Here is a 20,045-nt window from a genome sequence, read left to right as displayed (position 1 = left end):
ATTGTAAAATGTATTAGGAGTGTCTTAATTAAGTAATGTTCGTATTACACTATGAATGTATTCTGTTCGAGTTAATAAAATGTGAGCACAAATTTACAAATTTTGATTGATTTCGATCACGTAAAAATTAAAATTACAGTAGAACCTCGAAACAGAAAACTATTGTAATGATCTGTAACCCAATTCCGCCAAAATTCAAATGAACCGCCAAACTCGAGAACCGCAAACTTTAAAAATAAATAAAATGGCCGAAAATCGTGATCGTCTGAAACGGCTAGGACCTACGTTGTGTTGTGAAGGCGCATGTCCGTTAGATACAAAGCAGTGCATCGTTTTTTTGGGAAGAGCGTACCAATACAAAGAAATAAAAATACACCAGACCAAATGTGGTTTAACTTGTTTTATTCAGACTTTAAAAGTTTGAATGGTTTTGATTTAAATTTTATAGCTAATTGTTCAAGAATTACAAGCATTTGAACAGACGAACTGATCATGTTACAAAATTCTTAATAATCTTTAATGTCAAAAGAAGTCACTTTACAAAGAAACGTTTCGGTACAAAAATGCAATAAACAAATTAACGGAAAGTGAATTACATCAAAAGAACTACAAAAATCTCCCATTCGCCCTGTTGTGAGTGTGGTCAAACTACAAAAATTATATAAACAAAATAACAATGAAAAACAACACACAATTTACCAAGTAAACATATACAAACAATTTATCAATAAACATTAATAAAAGATAATTATTTTCAAAGGCGACACACAGAAACAGGACGAGATTATGTTTTCGGAAGACCCGAAGACAATCTTTCCTATTCCGCAAGCATAGTACAGGCGGTGTCTTATCGAGAGTACTAACAAATTATGGCCAGATTAAGAGTAACCAACATCTCACCCGCGGAAGACCCGCTAGTTAGGTGAACCCTGACTACCCCGCGAGTCCCACGTAACAAGCTTCCAGCACTGGAGGGTTTTCGAAAGTCAAAAATCAAAGTTTAATTTTGAATTGATCACACTCTGAAAAATCTACTAATATTAACGCGAGAGGCTGTTTGTTATGTTGAGTCTTTTGTGACGAAGAAAATCTAGAAAGGAGCATTGGCATTGGGTTCGGACAAGTACAGAGCAGCTAAGAAAACAAGGGACATACATAAAATACATAAACATATAAATTTTCAGTTTCAGTTTCAATAAAATACAATGGAAGAGAAAGTCGTGGACTTTAGAAAAAATGTACTCGTTTTTGCTCACGAATGACACAGAGCGATTCAAAAAGACATTCCCAGTTAATTTGATGTATTTCACAATTTCTTTAAAATCCTATTCTATTTTTAATCTTTCGAACTCAACAGTATAAATTCCTTGAACTGAATCGAATAAAATTCAAGTTCCTAAAACTATCGGGTTTCCACGAATCTAAACTGCTTCTGCACGTGGCTTATCGGACGGTGGGCGAACACTGGTTGAATCCAGACGCTTACGTCACCGAAAAAAACGCGTTACTTTAGAATTGTACAGAAAATAACTACTTTACATCATTCCGGAGTGACTTCCTTCTTAAGACAACAAATTACAAAAATTATTACATACCAAAAGGTGACAACACACAAGTGCTTCTGCAAGAAGCCCTAAAAGAGTCACTACACTCCCGTCAAAATTAATGGGTTTAAAAAAAAAGAGAAACGTTTAAAATGTTTTGACAAACTACAAACTAACAAAACACAAAAATGAAAAATTAAAACAAAATAGGAATTAAAATTAACACTTGGAAAAATTTGGCGAAACGCACTCGATTACACAGCACCTTCGTAGTTCCGAAGTCGTACCAAGAATGATTGCCTCCGGCGTCGCCCGCCTCCTCCGCTGTGGCGGCGGTGAACTACCAAGTCCACCAACTTCTTAACGCAAAAATCCCTGCGGTCGTTGTGGTGCGAAAAGTTTGAAATTTGAATTTGAAGTGGGACACTACACTATAAACTAAATATTCATTAAAGTCTCAAAAATAATTTTAAACTTCATAGTTTTTTTTTCGCGCTTATTTACATAAGCTGCTGAAAAATTGTGATGTGTGTATTCCTAAAAAATTGCTTTGGAGACAAAAGTTGTCTAATAACAAACAATTTCTATAGTTTTGTTTGAGAGGTAAACTGTATTATTACTTATGAAAAATGGTGAATGCGCCGGTGATTACTCTTACATTTTTAATTATTTTTATACATTATAAAAACTTCAGACCATTTAGTATTGACACTTATTATTATTGCATTACGATAAAGTAGGAACTAACTCAAAAATCACTGAGAATTCTACGATAGCAAAGAAAAGAAAACAGACTACCATTGACTTTTTACAAATACATTTTTATTATAAAACCCATTATTTTAATAAATAACGATGCTTGTCAACTTGTTTTAATGACATCGTTGAAAAAACATCTTAGAAAAATTATAATAACATCATTTTTGCCTTTCAAAATGTAAAACGGATTTTGCCATATAGGCAACATTTGATACGCCAGATTTATATCATTGCATACACAAATGCTACAAGGTGTTTATAAATGTTTCTAGCATCAAGGGTGCTATGAAACGTCAAAGAAATTTGCCGCTCTTTACAAATGTGGTTTTCGATTTGTCAACTGACATTTGCAGTTAACCTCAAACATAAAGCAAAGTAAGTTTTGAGAAATAAACTGTTCCAGTTGTAGTTTAAAACCTGAAAATCGAAAACTTGGGCACAGAACCGTAATTAAAACGTCATTGAAGTAAGATTATGAATAATTTTCCTCATAGTTATATTCACTATGAAAACAAAGCGGCAAAATAGTGTACGACAGGAATTCCAAAGCCACGCTTGATTCTAGAAACATTTATAAACACCTTGTATTTCCAAGATGGCCCATGCTAGGAACACGGATTTCTACTCCCACCACCAGCTTTTAGAATTTAGAATGCTAGCTTCACACGAGTAACACTGTCTGTCAATTCCACCATTTTGTTTTGATGCGAAGTAGCGGGAAAACAGTGTTTACCAAATTCTCGACGAAATGGATCAGCTAGAGAGTAAACGATATCACATTGTAAATGGGGCGCAACTCCCATCCTTCGTGGACAAAACTGTGTCTGTCCTTGGTGTTGTTACTAAAGATGGGGGTTCAGGGAGCTCGTCTTTTACTCTGAACACCAGTGATTCTCTAAGTGTAACCGTGTTTCTTAACAAGCCGTTGGATCGAGAACTAAATGGGCAATACATAGAGGTAGTTACCCCAAAGACTTTCGTAGTTTAACCCTATTTTTTAGGTCCGTGGGACATGTGAGAACTTTAGTGGAGCCCGAGTTATCAAAGCCGAAGAATACTTTACATTCAACAATAAGACGTTCGACGCCAACAGCCACACCTCCCTGTGTAAATTTATCAACAGCATTCCCCACATTTATTCAAATAATTAGTTAATTTTGTCATTTTTCTAATTAATACACAATTTTTTCCAGAGGGCGCTTTTATTGATTACCCCAGTGACATCTGTCACTTTGCCGCACAGCCTCGTCCTATTTTAAAAGTTTGGTTATATTTTAGTATCAAAAAGTGTGCCAAGTCCATTACACTTCAAAATGTTATCCAGATTGAGCCCCATTTTGCGACGTTGGACGGTACCTCCCCACATGGGGGCTATCAGAACAGCTACCCACTCTAAATCCGGGGGAGTCCTCCCAGAGCCCCACCGCACCTCCTTTGGTATAATCCGATTGATTTTAACGGTAGTACCCGGTTTGCTGATTGGGGCTGCCATCAGCAAACACATAGCGAATTTTCTTGAAGAGAACGAACTGTTTGTTCCTTCAGATGACGACGATGATGATGACTAAAATGCACAACGTACTTTTAAGCTTATTTATTATATGCTAGGTTCTAATGAATTGCCAGCTTGTTTTAAGCCTCCAGTAGAAAAATAAATTATTCAATTCATCAGGCTGCAACGTTGTATGTACAAAGTATCTATAAATAAACTTTATCGGAAGTTATTACCGCTTTTATTTCTTGGTCATGAAAACCCTTCAGATGTTAATTGAAGATCAGCGCCGTTATCACTAGGAAGAAGAGTCACGCGATGAACTCCCGCTTCCAATTTCTCAATCTTCAATCTTGTGTTAGGGACGGAAAACCAGTACTTCCCGCACGCTACTTGTTCAAAATATCCCTTTTTGTTTCCACCGGTGTCGTCCCACATTCTCACCAGATTTATCACTACGAAAACTACGTGGTGCACATCTGATATGTAGCGCATTATGTTCACTAAATGATTCAGAAGCGCGTGGTTCTTATAATAATCATAACAGTCCAGAAGAATGCTAGGAAGGGAATCTATTATGACCAAGCGCAACTTTAAGTTGGCTTCCAACTCAGATTTTAGCTGGTAAAGAGCGTTTAGCACGTCGTATTTTGTGTAGGTTCTGTTGACGATGACTCTTTCCAAGCACTGGGTTTGTTGGGCCTGCAAGAATAAAGTAGATAGAAGATGTTAACTGGTACTATAAGAATACTTCAGGAAGTCGCCCCAACATCTGCTTCATTCTTGTCGCGGAAAAGTCATTCTTCGTGTCTAGAAAGTAGACGCTTTGTTGAGTACTTTGGACGACATTTCTTGCCAAAGTTAAGACGAATTGGGTCTTGCCGGACGCTGGAAGCCCACAAAGTTCGTAAATGTTGCCGCTGACCAGGCCCCCTTGGAGCAACTTATCCACGCTGAAAAAGAAGTCTCTAAGTGTTTACATTCTGGCAGTTATTAATGATTTCAGTTCGAATTACAGCGGGCGAAGTGAGCCAAGGAGTGAATTCAGTCTTCCTTATTGGCGCGCGGCAAAAAGATGGAATTTCGGCTCCTTACATAAGAGATGGGGTTGATTAAGTTGCGCAAAATTGAGCCCGCCTCTGTGTTAAGGAAAAAAAAGTTACCCCTGGATCCCAGTAGGGATGATGGCGGTGTTATTCAGGGTGTTTTTATACCACTCCAATCCATTTACAGCCCTCGCCGAGTACTTTTTCAGCAGAAAATTTTTTAGAGCCAACACTTCCTACAATAAGCAAACATTTAGAAAATTGTTTACCATTGCGCAATTTTACGTACTCTGAAATTCAACCTCCCCACACTGACGACGTGTTGTGTCTCCGCCTTTACAAAGTCAATAACAGTGTAAATCTGCTTTGAATGTAGAGCCTCAACGACTTCTTCACTTAATAGTTGATGAATTTTGGTATTTAATCGCGCCATTTCGTCACAACCTGAAAAAAAACAAAATTTCTGTTTGAAAATACCGCCGCGCATGCGTGTGTTTTAGTCCACGCATGCGTAGAGAAGGTCCGCGTCGTCCAGGCGGCTGTGCTTGGGCGTTCAACTATAGAGCCCGTCGCCATGTTTCTCAAGGGCGGTGCGTTGTGGATGTGAGCGCGTAAAATGTTGAAAATATCGGCTACATTTTGCGATTTTTTCTTAACGTGGAATATCCAATTGTAGATTGAAGTTTGACCGAGACGCTGGTTGTGTTTTTATCAGCAGATGAGCGGTTTTCGCCCGAATATTTTGTGATTACATGATGGTAAGTTGAGATCAATCGCAAACGAAAATGTAACATGGCGACTGGGGACCTACTCTTTGTCTCACCTTTGAGTTCTAAATGTGTTTTAGACGCCCCATTTCGACATGATTTTCACATTTTCCGACACTTTTCGTGTTCAAATAACGATACCGAGATTTTCCACTAATTAAATCGTGTACTTTCCGCGGAAATTTCGGCCGAAAGCGGCTTCAATCCTAACGACTTTTCATCTCTCTCAACTTCACATCAATAGGAAAATTTTACGTCATTGTATATTGATTTCGCTCCAAAATATTTCATTTTGAAAGCAAACGAACTTAATTGCAACGTCAGCTTTTTCATCTTGAAATGTAATTTTTTAAGTGGAATTCTCGCGCAAATTGCGTTGTTTATTTATTTTTGCTTGGCGTCAAATCAAAACAAAACAGTAGTACCAATCAAACGTCTTGAATTTTTCCTTTTTTTTTTATTTGTAGGCATGTAAACGATGAGCGACGAAACTCCGGGGGCGACGCAGGGTGCTCTGCCCCCGCGGGAGGGTCAACAAGGTCCTCGAGCTGTGGCAGAGCGCCCTGCTGTGAGATTGACTCAGGTTGCAGGAGCACAATATGTTATCACAACTTCGCAGCCTCATGGAGTTCCAGCTTTGGCCCAGGTGAGTGGGAGTTTCCTGCTTGGCGCCAAAATTTTTGCGAAATCGGGGGCCCCTTTCTCGATCTTATGAACTTTGCAATTTCGAGATTGCAAATTGGACGTGGGGGCCCACTTAGTATTTTTTTAATCATTCGAAACGAAATTTTGTTATTTTTATTACTTTTATTCAGTTTTTTTAATTCACAAAATCCGTTTACTCAACCTATTTCTCATTAAATTTCAATTTTATAATCGGGAGATTATATTTCTTTCATGCTTTTGAACTCGGCTAATTCAAAGAAATATTTTTTCATTGTTTTCGTCAGATAAAAGAGCATGTCATATCCTTTATATTTCTACGCCTTACAGTTTTAAATTCCATTATTCGGATGCTCATTTAAATTTGCTTTATTGGTGTGTCCATATATGGGTTACGTGTTACATAAAGGCAAATCTCGTTATTGTTAGTTTTATGGACAAAAAAGTCCTTTTAAGACTATTCGCAGTCAGAAAACATCAAAAAGCTTTGAAAAGTTTTCAAATTAGGACATTACGTAATGAGCACGAAACTACTGTTTTTCGCTCGAGTGGCTATATTGCTCGCGAATGGAGGCAAAAAATTCTGGACATCATCGAACATGAATTATGCCACGGTTTATAAATGCGGGGTCATTGTCAAATGGTGTCTAAAATTTTTGCTCTCAACTCTGGTTAAGTAAAGACTTTCGGCTTTTTTTTCTACAGCTCCCCGTTTTTGTTTTTGCCAGATCACCCCGGGCACACTGTCGACCCAAAGTGGAGTGACGCGCATAATTAGCATAAGTCCTTCAAGAGTTAACCAAACTTCACCACTTCGACCGAGTCAAGCCAATCAACACATTGTAAACGTTCTCACGAAACCAAGAACCAATACAAATGTTCGTCTTCAATTGTTTCCGAGTAGTGGTGGCGAAAGTAGTACTTCATCGACGATGCCGTCTCAGACGCCGCCGACCAAAACTCCAGTTAAAAGATTATTACCGTCCACACCAGAGAAGAAAGATACTTACGCAGCCAAATTACAACGTGTCATGAACCACAGAATAGTAAGATCCAAATTGATCAAAGAGAAGTACAACGAACATCTGATGGAAGCGTATTTCTTGGAGGCTGGAGGAAATATCCTGGATCTGTATCAGTTCGCTAAGAAGCCGAAGTCTCCAGCGTATTTGGCGTATTTGAAGGAACACGCGATAGATCCAAAGGAGGGTGATGTGGAGACGGTGGTACAAACGGTACCGAGCACGCCAACGGCAACGGCGGCGAGTTCGTTACCGGGAATTTCACACACGCCGCCCGTTACAACTTCAACACCCTTAATGAACCATCAGGAGTTGAAATTGAGTACCAGCAAAGTGAAGACGCAGAACCATCAAACCGTGAGCAACCAAGAACAGATAGTGGAGAAGGCCAAACAGGAGGCTTATGTTGTCCAACGGATAGCGGACCTCCAAAAGGAAGGTCTTTGGTCGGAGAAGAGACTCCCCAAAGTGCAAGAAATGCCGCGGACGAAAGCCCATTGGGACTTCCTTTTGGAAGAAATGGTGTGGTTAGCAGCCGATTTCGCTCAAGAAAGAAAATGGAAGAAAGCTGCTGCGAAAAAATGTGCGCGGATGGTTCAGAAGTACTTCCAAGATAAAGCTTTGGCAGCGCAACGGGCGGAAAAAGCACAAGAACAACACTTGCGAAGAATAGCTGCGTTTTGTGCGAAGGAAATTCGAACTTTCTGGAACAACGTTGAGAAGTTGGTGGAGTATAAACAACACACAATTCTAGAAGAGAAGCGAAAAAAGGCACTGGATCAACAATTGAGTTTTATTGTTGATCAAACAGAAAAGTACTCGCAGTTATTAGCTGAAGGAATGAATAGGACTACTGATAATGTACCTGTCAGTACCGTGTCATCGCGATCTGTTTCAAGAGCGAACTCGGATGATGAATTTCAGCCTGATAGTCAGAACAGCACTGACGATGAGGAGACGATTGAACAGGAGGAAGCGGCTTTGGGAGAGACAGCTGATCACAACGAAGAAGTCGCTGCTTTACAGAGGGAGTCTGAAATGGATCTCGATGATTTCCTGAAAGAACTGCCTAAAGACTATCTTGAAAATAGAGACAGTATTCAAATCAGTGACTTGAGCGGATCTGTGAGTGCATTTCATAGCTTTATAATTGTTGATTCTTTAATGTTTCCGTGGTTTTAATATTTCACCTTTTAGTGAAAAATTTGTGTTGATTTTTAGACAGACGTGTTTTTTTCAAAATTAGTGCTTGAAGATTTTTCAAAATTCCGTTTTTCAGCCATGCGATGCAGTATGTTATTAATCTTAAAATCACAGGAAGCCGCGTCTGACGAAGAAAAACCTGAAAAATCCAAGAGCGATGAAGATTTCAGCACCGCTAATATTACCAGTGATGAAGATGATGAAGACACCATCCAGGAGCAAGAGCAAGTGGAAGGTGAGCAGAATCATCAACAAGAACTAGATGATCTTCAAGCTGAAAACGACATGAGCATAGAAGAACTACGAATGAAGTACAGTGGTCCTCCACCATCGTTCTCTGACGAAGAAGACTCAAGAATGTCAGAGATTTCGGAAGAAGAAAACGAGGAATCAGAGAACGAACTCACTGGAAGTTCCGATGAAGAAGCTCGTGAAGTTGACATGGACGTATCAGAAAACGACAGTCACGGAGATGATTTAGGTCTCAAGTCGTTGCTTGAAGATTCTCATAATGAGGGAGAAGATACAAAGACTGATAAAAATAATGACCTTATTAACGATGCAGCGGCAATTGCGGAGAGTATACAACCGAAAGGAAACACGTTGTCTTCCACCACTGTAATTGGTATTATTGCAATTGCGTTCGTCTTCTAAATCTTCTTTGTAGGTTTCAACTAAAGTACCATTTTTGTTAAAATTACCTTTGAGAGAATATCAGCATATTGGTTTAGACTGGTTGGTGACGATGTATGAGAGGAAATTGAATGGTATTTTGGCGGATGAGATGGGTTTGGGAAAGACCATACAGACCATTGCTCTACTGACCCATCTGGCGTGTGAAAAAGAAAATTGGGGCCCCCACTTAATCGTCGTTCCTACATCTGTAATGCTCAATTGGGAAATGGAGTGTAAAAAGTGGTCCCCAGCTTTCAAAATTCTAACTTACTACGGGACCCAAAAAGAAAGAAAAATGAAGAGAACGGGCTGGACAAAACCGAACGCTTTTCATATCTGTATAACTTCATATAAATTAGTCATTCAAGATCATCAAAGTTTCCGGCGAAAAAAGTGGAAGTACCTCATACTAGATGAAGCTCAGAACATCAAAAACTTTAAATCGCAAAGGTGGCAGCTGCTTTTGAACTTCCAAACTCAACAGTAAGTTTGCAAAGTTTGGTTTGGACGGCTCGTTAAAGTGGAGTTTCAGGCGACTACTTTTAACGGGTACTCCACTTCAGAACAATCTAATGGAGTTGTGGTCCTTAATGCATTTTTTGATGCCAAATGTGTTCCAATCGCACAGGGAATTCAAGGAATGGTTTGCAAATCCCGTAACGGGGATGATTGAAGGGAATGCGGAATACAACGAAAACATCATCAAGAGGTTACATAAGGTGAGCTAAAATTTCATCAAAATTCCACGTTTCTTTAAAATGATGATACAATACACTTTCGGAAAGTTTGAGATCCATTCAACTCATTCTTGTTATGACGACATCGAGGCATTTGTCTGAAATTTATTTTATTAAAGTATCGTGTTTATAAACTAAAGAAGTGGTTCAAAACAGTGACTTGTTTTAGGTGTTGAGACCGTTTTTGCTCCGGCGGCTTAAGTCAGAAGTGGAAAAACAGATGCCTAAGAAGTACGAGCATGTGATTCTGTGTCGATTGTCTAAAAGGCAGCGGTATCTTTATGACGACTACATGTCAAGGGCAAAGTAATTGTCACTAAACTAGTGATTACAATTTTCCAACTGTATGTTTTAGAACGAGAGAAACATTAGCTAGTGGAAATTTATTGAGTGTCATCAACGTCCTCATGCAACTGCGTAAAGTCTGCAACCACCCGAATTTATTTGAAGTTCGACCGACGATTTCGTCTTTTCTTAGCGATGGCATTCTCTTGCTTTATCCCAGTTTGATTTATTCTGCATTAAATTACGATGTTTGGAAGGTGAGTTTTTTTTCCTTCCTGTCACTTTATCTTTCTCTTTATAATGATGATATTTACACCGTCTGAGAGGTTGGCATCCATTCAAGTCAAACCTCATTACGTGAGCGACATCGAGGCATTTGTCTGACTTTTTAGTCTTCACAACTTATCGACTTTTTTTACTGGCCGGAATGAACAAATTTTTTTTCAGCAATTGGACTTGAACTCGTTAAATCTAAACTTCGTATCAATGGAGCTTAATCTGAGCGCTTACCAAAGTTATCGCATGAAGCAAATGCGCACGCCCAGGAAAATAATCGAAGCCAACATAGTACCAGAAGAAATTCCGTCACTCCCACCCTGTCGTCTTGTTATGAGGATTAAGAAACAAGAAGAGACAAAAAGTGGACCCGTTAAAGTCGAAAAGAAAGACGTGAATGGGAAAAACGTCCAAACTCCACAAAATATCAAAGTAAAAGTACCACAATATGTCGTCCAACAGGGTATTGTAAAGGCTATACCAGTGAATATTTCGCAACCTTTGCTTGGGAATCAGTCCGCGACGCCTGTGAGCGTAACGTCGGTTTTGAAGCCAGCGGATAAGATTTCAGCCAGTTTTGCTCAACTGGTCCAAACGTCCACAGGGAAACATCTGTTATTGACCCAGAACCCGGGGATTTCTGGGAATATTCCCGTTTCTACCACCACAGCAGGTATGTGTTGTTCGCGTTCCTTTCTGCCAATAAGTCGTATACAAGGTGTCTGCGATTTAAATCAGAAAGGAGAGCAAAGTGTTGCTTACCAAACGGCTCGATTTTTCGTGGTCAAGTCGTATGATTGTAACAGACATTTTTCTATTCATATTTAGATTGTTTTATGAGTGGTCTTCGGTTCATGTCGTAAACACTTGCGTGTGTTAAAAATAAGCAACTTTCTCACTCGTTAAACAATATACCATTTTGAATATTGTTATGCTCACCTCGTTTTCTTCCAGGACAAAAGCTCACGTTCCTCTCCAAGCAACCGCTTCTAACCGCCGCGACTGCCCACCAAATAACAAAAGCGTTTATGAAAATCCAGCTCACTTCCGTGACTACTTCGACGACCAACACGACCACCACGATGGTAATGTCACGGCTTTTTGTACAGCAATTTTTCATTGTTATTTAATCTAGAGCGCGTCCGCCTCCGTAAAAACCGACGAAAAAGAAGAAAGAAAAACAGTTGGATCGAAATACATAGAACAACTATACGCTAATCAATCAAATAGTTTGGACGTACGATGGGACAATGAATACGGTGATAATGACTTTGGCTCGTCCGATGACATGGATTTGTTTAAAGACGATCTAAAGACGAGATTACAACTCATGGCTCGAATCAACGAACGGAGATGTTCGGCGATTCCTTTATATGGAGAAGATTTTCGTCGAATTGTTACGATTTTCGATGATAAGACTCGCATTGTTACATCTTGGAATTGCTCCGAAAACACCGAATGTGATTCAAATTTGGACTTGTCCTCGTGTTTCAAAGATCTTGTCCACAGTCCAGAGAGTAGGATAGAACAACTTCAAGGTATTTGTGATAGGTTCGTTGTACTTTTTAATCAATTTCCGGATTCTACGCTTTTTATCTCCAGGTTTATTTTCTACGTGCCTCCTGTTCGAGCCCCGGAGCCGGAAATGCAAATTTGGCACCCTCAACCCAGTCCGTATTGGGGCGAAAAGGAAGAAAAGCGAAATTTGTCGACGATTTTGTCCGGGCCTGCCACTTCTTTACATCGTATTGCTTCTGCTATGTGTACACAATTTCCCGATCCTCGATTGATACAATACGATTGTGGAAAATTACAGACTTTGGATCGGTTGCTGCGAAGATTGAAGAGTGAAGGACATCGAGTTTTGATCTTCACGCAGATGACGAAGATGTTGGACGTTTTGGAGGCTTTTTTGAATTTCCACGGACACATTTACTTGAGGCTAGATGGAACCACTAAAGTGGATCAAAGACAGGTATGTTTCAAACCTCGCTTCTTCTTGTGTTGTCTTATATTAGGCCACCCTTTGTGTACCGAAAACGACTTTTTTCACTAGTGGATAAAGCCAGTTTTCACTAACTTAACAATAGTTACTAATCCACTGTAGATCAGTTGATAGTTCCCTATAGCTTGCAACTTTTGCAGCAGTGGAAGATCAGTGCAATGGCCAGCATGTTTTTAATCATTATTTTAAAAACTATCTAGAACCTTGCAACAATTACAAATATTGTTTTTGTGCAGCTGTTAATGGAACGATTCAATGGCGACACTCGAATCTTCGCCTTTATCTTATCAACTCGCTCTGGTGGCATCGGTGTAAATCTAACAGGGGCGGATACTGTGATATTTTACGATTCAGATTGGAATCCTACGATGGACGCCCAAGCTCAAGACCGTTGCCACCGGATTGGTCAAACTAGAGATGTGCACATTTATCGGTTAGTAAGTGAACGCACGATCGAGGAGAACATTTTGAAGAAAGCCAATCAGAAGAGACTCCTAGGGGACCTTGCCATCGAAGGAGGCAACTTCACAACTGCCTACTTTAAGAGCGTAAGTCAAACCGTTTCTTCATCAAGACGAAACTAACAAAACTTTGTTACAGTCGACAATACAAGATCTGTTCAACATTGACCATGAAGAAAGCGCCGCGAAACGAATGTCTGAAGTTGTCAATCGTGACAAACCGTCTTCTTCCGAACAACCGCCACCAGGTGAAGACAAAGCGGCGTTGGGGGCACTGGAGAACGCGTTGGCGGCTTGCGAAGACGATCAAGATGTCCAAGCGGCAAGAACAGCTAAAGCGGAAGCGGTGGCGGATTTAGCAGAGTTTGATGAAAACATACCTTTGGACGACCAAGAAAAAGAGCCAGAGATGAGCAAAGCGGAACAAGAAATCGACAATGTTATCAAGAAGGTACTTCTTTTCTTTAATTTTTTGAGTAAACTAATCACTTTCTTCCAGCTCTCCCCCATCGAGAGGTACGCCATGAAATTCATTGAAGAAACTGAATCGGCGTGGTCGGCGGAACAACTGGCGGCTGCGGAACGGGAAATCGAAGAACAGAAAAAGGAATGGGAACAGAATCGATTGGCAGCAATGCGCGAAGAGGAAGAACGAAGAGCGCGGGAGTTGGAGGAAGAGAATGAATTGCTGACGTTTTCAAGGGAGGATGCTACGAATCAGGTTAGCACTAAAAATAAAAAGGTTATTAATTCGAGCGCGAAGAAGTTTGTTAATAAAAATCGTCAACTGAAAAATCTACACAATAAATCACCGCAAAGCAACAAGGTCATGAAAAAAATGGTAGGAAATAAATTCGCCAGTGACAGAAAAATAGCTAAAGCTAAACTAAAGCGGAATTTTAATAGGCGGCGGATGACCAGGCTACGTGCAATTAAGAAGGAAGAGACAAATACGGAATCTGAATGTTCTCAAAGCGCAGATGATTCAGTAAAGTCGCGAAATGTTAACGGAGATACAGACTCGAGCGATCCTGAGGAAAGTGACAGCCAATCAGAACAAGAATCTAGATCCATCACTAAAAGTTTGACGAATCACGTTGATACAAACTCACCTAGAACTAGGTCTAGAGGAACGGTTGCGATAAATCTCTGGACTTTGGATGTAAGTCCAATCCTACCGGGCGTGAAACCCGTTAAAAACTCTCCTAATCATTCTAGCAGAAAGTTGAAAAGTAACAGTGTCGAGAAAGATTTGGAAAAAGAAGATGACATTCCGCTGAAGAACTTGGTGCGGACACGTAAAAAGACTTCGAAAAAAGAAAGTGTGCTGAATCATGATAGCGAAAAGAACGAAGAAATTGAGAACGCAGAGAAAGAAGAAAGTACGATCGAGGGTACGAACTGTGAGAATTCCGTAGACACGATAATACCCAAAGGGAAGATCTGTAAAGTTGTACTCAACGACATCATCTCAGGAGGTCAGTACACCTTATCTTCACAACCAGAGACTGACGAGCAAAGTGTAGACTCAACGGTGGAAGACTCTAAAAATAGCCTCGAAAAAGACGAAGAAGTGGTGGATGGATCTGTTGATAATGACAGTGTTGCTGATACAACTGAAGAATTGTCGGATTTTAATAACTCGATAGATAACGGTCTTGACGATTTAAAGAAATCGGCCAAAAATAAGTTTAAACTTAGTTTGAAAAGAAAGTTCTCACGTTGTACAAACAATAAAACGTTAGATGATTGGGTCACACACTCGCCTCCTATACACAAAGCTTCCTCGATAAATAGTGAAAAAGACGACGATAATGTAGAAAATATAAGTGAGAACGTGAATGAGTCTTTAAAACGGACTAGTTCGGAAGCCGAATTAAATGATTCAGACTTCGGTATTCAAAATAAAGTAATTAAATCGGAGTAATTGCGAGTGTTGACAAAGAACAATTTAGTTAAAATTGTGAATATGTGATTAAACAAAGAAAATTATGTTGTACATAACATTTAGGATTATAGTTTTTTTTACAACTCATTTTTATGCGAATACTTGTAAATTATAAGTGTGAATGAGCCTCTGAAATTTTCATTGAGAATTTCATTTTTTCATTGTACAGATTACGTTGCTGGTTGAGTTTTCTTTATTGAAGGTCTCTTTTCTTTTGGCATTGTTTCCGGATTCTATTCAAAAACTAGTTACGAATGCTCAGGGACGACCGAAAATTTATTCACTATCATGTACATACAAAAAAATGTATTTAAATGCCGAAGGAAAAGAATTGTGATAGTCTTACTATCTTGTATTAACTATCCGTATTTTGTCTCTCATTTTTTAGTTTTATATCTTAAAAACCGAGCGATTTGTTTCGATTACCGGTGCTTTTCGTTTTTTACCGATCCCATTTATTATAACGTACCGATTATTTAGTAACTGGTCATGTACATAATTGAGAAATAAAGAAGTTCTCTTGCGAATGTGTTATTCATTGCGGGGTGGACGCGGGTTTTGGTGCCTTCTTGCTCCGGCGTCCGCAGCGGGCACCAAAACACTGCCCCGCTGGACACGAGCAAGGCGGCTTCTTTATAAAACCCGCAACCCACCCCGACATTCCCATCCCCTAAATAACGTAAAGAAGTGCATAGGTAGGTATCAACTCCGGAAAGAAATGAGAGAAAGCTTTCCAGGATCATGAATCATCGCCTTTATTCCTCCAGTAGCTGCTTCCTTTGTCCTATTAAATAAAAACTCAAAACTCGACCATCGCGATTCTTAGCCCTTCATAACTTTGAACCTCTACTCACAAATTTATCTTTATCCTGTGTTACAGATTTGGGTTTCTGATAATACCATGGAACAAATGCCTGTAAGTACCCTTCCTTTGATTTCCCTCAAATTGGCAGAATTGTATCTAAAAATGAAACTTTTAGATGTGGTGTCCTCCCACGCCCCCACAACAAGACACCGATATTTACATAGATCAGACAATGTCGTTTTTGTACGATGTGAACATAATGTCAGAGTCGCAACTACCACCAATTTATGTTAAAAAAGAAGCCAAAAGAACTCGCCACGAGGCTGGATTTGTTGATAGCCGCAGAGCGTTGAAGATTCCTAGAAAGGAAGATTCTATGAACGCCCCGAAATCTCTTTTCCATTCAGCCACAAGTCTGAAACTCAAACGCGACTTGAAGTTGCAAAAGTACAGAGGGTTGATGAGGAACACGTTGCCAATCTCTGGCAAAACCAACGTGCCGAAACCGGCGATTGAGACGCCATTGTGGCATGATTGGACAGTACACGAAGATATGGCACTGTTGAAAGTGATACAGTCGTTCCAAGGGTTGCCTTTGAACCTGTTAGTGGTGTCACCAGGACACACTCCTAATTGGGACTTCGTTGCTGATTACGTAAACACTGTTTCGATAACATATCGTTCTCCGAAACAGTGTCGCCAACGCTACGAAACCGTACTGATACAAAGAGAAGAAGGAAAACAAGTCTTCGACAGCACAGTCCGCAAGAAGAAGAACAAGAGCGGAACCGTGCAGAAATTCCCATTCCAGCAGAAGTCGGGCAGACCGATGCGAACGTCGCAATTGTATACCCAGGATAACAACTCTAAGTTCTCCCAAGTCATGATTCAGAGGTACGATTCGTTAAAATCGATCGCTAATAAGCGAGTACCGGCGCAAAGAAGTGTTAGCACCAATCCATTACCGAAAAATCCAAAACACACGGCAATGTTAACGGAGTGTGGAATTGATCTTGATCATCCCGTTTTACCTGTGGAGGTCGCGGCGCGAAGAGCCGAACGCCTGGCGAGGGAAAAGAAGCCCATGACCACTGAACAGCAGATTGTTAGGTTCCAGATGATGAAAGGTTTGCTGCCTCTAACACCATCGAGCTCATCCACGACACTGTCACAAGTTGTTACGGTCTCTAGTGGACCAGCTGTTACCACAGCAGGGCAGATGACTGTCACTCAGACCGTGAACGTGGTCTCCAGTGTTGCTACGGCAGTTTCTGCGACACCTGCGACTCCTCCAAGTACGTTTCTCCTGTTTTTTCTTAGTTCGCGTCTTAAATTTTTGGTTTGCAGACACCATTCGCTCTCAGAGAATCATCACTTCACCACTTCAAGCCTCTACTGTTGTTTCCGTCGCTGGTTTAAGTCCTGCTCAACTGCAAGCCGCCACGCAGCGTTTGATAGTTTCGGGAAATTCTTCAGTCCAAACAAAAACCGAAGGAACTCCCACGGCTATCCAAGCGAAATCCATCAGTACGGCGCAGTTACAACTTATCCGTCAACAAGCTTCTTTTAAGCCTCATGTGAGACTGCAAACTGGAACGATTTCAGGACAGACTGTTAAGAATTCAACTGTGACGATAGGGGGGCAACAAGCGGTTGTACAGTTTACACAAGCACAACCGAGGCCTCAATTCGTCCGACAGGCGGTCACTGTGGGTACTAAAACTGGAATTACCAGAACTGTGACGGAGAGTGAAGTGAATCAATTGTTGAAGAAACAACAACAGCAGAAGACGATTACGGCTGCTGTTGCTGGAGGCACTCAAGCGCAGAGTATTCAAGGATTGTCATCACAGGTCTTGGCACAGGCTGTCCAGCAAGCAGGAACCTCAGGGACGCAAGTCGCGACTTTGGTCAAGGCGGTTTCTAGCACTGGAGGAGGTAAATAATAACTTGAATTGATAAGGACAATTGAACGTATTATCATTTTAGTGACGCAAACTGTGACGATTCCCGTTTCTGGAGTGACTTTGGCGAGTGCCGGCAAAACCATAACTCCCACCATCAAAGCGGCGAATTCCCAACAAATCAAACAATTCCAAATCCATCAACAACTCCTTGCCCATAAGAAACTTACCACGCAAAAACTCAACATTGCCCAAGTGGGTGGGAAGAACAACGTTCAAACGCAACTAATCGTAGGTCCGAAGCCTCTATCAACCGCAATGACTGTTCAACAGTTCACACAAGTAATGCGCGCCCCCTTGGGAATCACACGTGGTCCTGTGGTATTGGCCAAGGGAACCCCGACGCGGGTCATTCCAGTGAATACTTCCCAAGGGACGAAACAGACGATCCAGGTTCGACGGTTTTGTTATTTTCTTTCAAGTTTTTTTAATTGTTAATTGAAGGTTGTGGCTGCAACTTCTCAGGCTTTGAGTTCGGCGTTGCGTCCACAAGGATCGTCAACGTTGGCTGGGGCATTGGCGGGGATTAAAGTTCAAGGACAAGGCGGAGCACAAGCTCAGTTGTTATCGCAAGTGTCGGCAGCATTGCAAAACCCCACTGTAGTGAGACAGGGAAGTCCTGTGCGGCTACAGACAAGTGGGACGTCAATTGTTGCAGTTACAGTGCAACCTACATCAAATGTACAACAAGGGACTCCGCAAACTTCAAGTGCGGAACAAGTAAGTAGATTTATAAAAAAGTGAAGTTTATTTTTGGTATTGTATTAGAGCTTTGTATTTTTCTTTTCTTTATGTAAAAAAAACACGGCTTTAGTTGTGTGTTTTCCTTTCAATCTTGTGCTGTGATACTAAAGAATTTTATAGAAATATTTCACAGGTTTTTAGTATTACTCCTAGGTTTCTTTATTAATGTTGAGTTTTTTATGTCAACTGGATTGTAGTTACTTATGTAACTGGAAGTTTGTTATACTCGACACTAAAATCTAACTGTACATAAACCTCATGTAACTTTTGTAATAGGATTTATTCCCATAAATAAAGTATCAGTTTTTTTATGTTGGTTTTTGTTGCATGATTTGTGTCGGTAATAATCACTTTTTAAGTGGTTGTGTATTTTTCAGGCGTAAGTCTTCTAGGAAGATGAGAAAATACAATAAAGTGTAATATTATTAATAAATCGTTAAAGCAATGTATTGTTTTATTTCTTAAATTTTTATCCCTTATTTCAATGTCGAAAAAAAATTTGGTTTGTTTACCTCCATCATCAAAGAAGGGTTAACACCTATTGTTAATTTTTAGATTTTCCCATGAAATCAACAGCTAAACGACCAATCACAGAGCCGCATTTTAAATCTCGCCCCTACAAAAAATTAGAGGAAAAAATTGCACTTATTTAATCGAAAGTATGCCCAAAAGTTTCAGGCAATTTTTAGATATTTTAATACCGAAACAGGAGAACAGGGGTTCCCTTATTATCTTTTAGTACTTTTAATAAGTCCCTTCCAAATTTTCAGGACTTTTCCTAGTTTATTTTTTCGCCACAAGTTGGCTCTGGCAGACCTGCGAACGTGCGAATCGAATCCACGAGAAGAAAAAGATTCATATTTGTGTTTTTATATCGTTGTGTTGAATTGTGAAATTAAGTAAGTAAATTGAATTGTTCATTTATTATTATTGATTAGAATGACCGAAAAACCGATCACGTTCACCACGAAATAACAATAATCATGTGAAGTACTTATGTATAGGGAAAATTGTGAACGTAAATTGTTTTTGTAAGTCGTTTGTCCATCTTAACTGCGCAATTCTTTCGACTACCCCGTTTGTTTCGTGAACAATTAAGTACTTATACAGCCAGTTTTTTTGGTACACCACTGTTTTCAACAGAATTAGAAGCTACAATTAGTGGTCTGAAAGGTAACGTTTTTAAAAAAGTTTAATAAAAAAATAAGTGGAATTGTCCCAGTTCTTGATAACTTGATTAACGACACATTTAAAATTGGATTGCATTTCCAAAGGACAAGGGAGGGTGCACCCACACCAAAGCAACATTTAGCAATAGCAATTTAACAAGATGAGTTTTTCGTTTGCTCATATCTAGAATGAGTACCGCAAAATTGTCCAGACATTGAAGCAAATGGCTGAAATTGTACAATTTAGAAGTTTCCAGAATGTTCACAATCTAAATTTTTACTTGTCAGAGATGAATATGAGGCCCCAGTGGTTCAAAATCCAATGAAATGTTTGTCTTTCTGTTTGATGAATTGGAGTCAAAAGGAAAACTCTAGCGACAGTTCTAGATGTCAGTTGTTTTGTTATTCTTTTACTCCCTGTAGGGTCATTTTGCACGAGAAAAGCAAGTTTCCTTGAAACAACTTTGGTGGGGAGAGAAG

General features: G+C 39.9%; 4 protein-coding genes across 4 annotated transcripts; 3 read left to right on the top strand and 1 right to left on the bottom strand.

Moving 5' to 3' along the window:
• The first annotated feature begins 2,943 nt into the window (after positions 1-2,943).
• Positions 2,944-3,495, top strand: LOC148168955 (uncharacterized). The gene is made up of 2 exons (XM_088046296.1): positions 2,944-3,261; positions 3,305-3,495. The coding sequence occupies exons 1-2, from the start codon at positions 3,052-3,054 to the stop codon at positions 3,452-3,454; spliced, it is 360 nt and encodes a 119-aa protein (XP_087902422.1). The 5' UTR covers positions 2,944-3,051; the 3' UTR covers positions 3,455-3,495.
• A 23-nt stretch (positions 3,496-3,518) lies between these two features.
• Positions 3,519-4,027, top strand: EMRE (Essential MCU regulator). The gene has a single exon (XM_088046297.1). It carries the CDS (start codon positions 3,617-3,619, stop codon positions 3,869-3,871), a length of 255 nt encoding a protein of 84 aa, XP_087902423.1. The 5' UTR covers positions 3,519-3,616; the 3' UTR covers positions 3,872-4,027.
• On the bottom strand, positions 3,883-5,837 carry Rad51D (Rad51 recombinase D). The gene is made up of 5 exons (XM_088046295.1): positions 5,665-5,837; positions 5,131-5,285; positions 4,959-5,077; positions 4,547-4,748; positions 3,883-4,497 (listed from the first exon to the last, which is right to left on the bottom strand). The coding sequence occupies exons 2-5, from the start codon at positions 5,272-5,274 to the stop codon at positions 4,048-4,050; spliced, it is 915 nt and encodes a 304-aa protein (XP_087902421.1). The 5' UTR covers positions 5,275-5,285; positions 5,665-5,837; the 3' UTR covers positions 3,883-4,047.
• dom (domino helicase) lies at positions 5,509-18,705 on the top strand. The gene is made up of 20 exons (XM_088046294.1): positions 5,509-5,599; positions 6,076-6,254; positions 7,000-8,418; positions 8,611-9,114; positions 9,164-9,654; positions 9,704-9,890; positions 10,078-10,214; positions 10,264-10,450; positions 10,641-11,142; positions 11,424-11,554; positions 11,605-12,020; positions 12,072-12,444; positions 12,711-13,022; positions 13,075-13,386; positions 13,435-13,656; positions 15,764-15,799; positions 15,864-16,983; positions 17,036-17,626; positions 17,678-18,045; positions 18,097-18,705. Exons 2-20 carry the CDS (start codon positions 6,087-6,089, stop codon positions 18,394-18,396), a joined length of 7,776 nt encoding a protein of 2,591 aa, XP_087902420.1. The 5' UTR covers positions 5,509-5,599; positions 6,076-6,086; the 3' UTR covers positions 18,397-18,705.
• The last annotated feature ends 1,340 nt before the right edge of the window (positions 18,706-20,045 follow it).

This window comes from Gnatocerus cornutus, chromosome 9 (assembly GCF_029298725.1).
Source record: "Gnatocerus cornutus isolate USDA-ARS CGAHR chromosome 9, icGnaCorn1.1, whole genome shotgun sequence".
Taxonomy (NCBI): Eukaryota; Metazoa; Arthropoda; class Insecta; order Coleoptera; family Tenebrionidae; genus Gnatocerus; species Gnatocerus cornutus.
The sequence above is the reverse complement of the archived record's forward strand: the minus strand, read 5'-3'. Positions and strand labels throughout refer to the sequence as shown.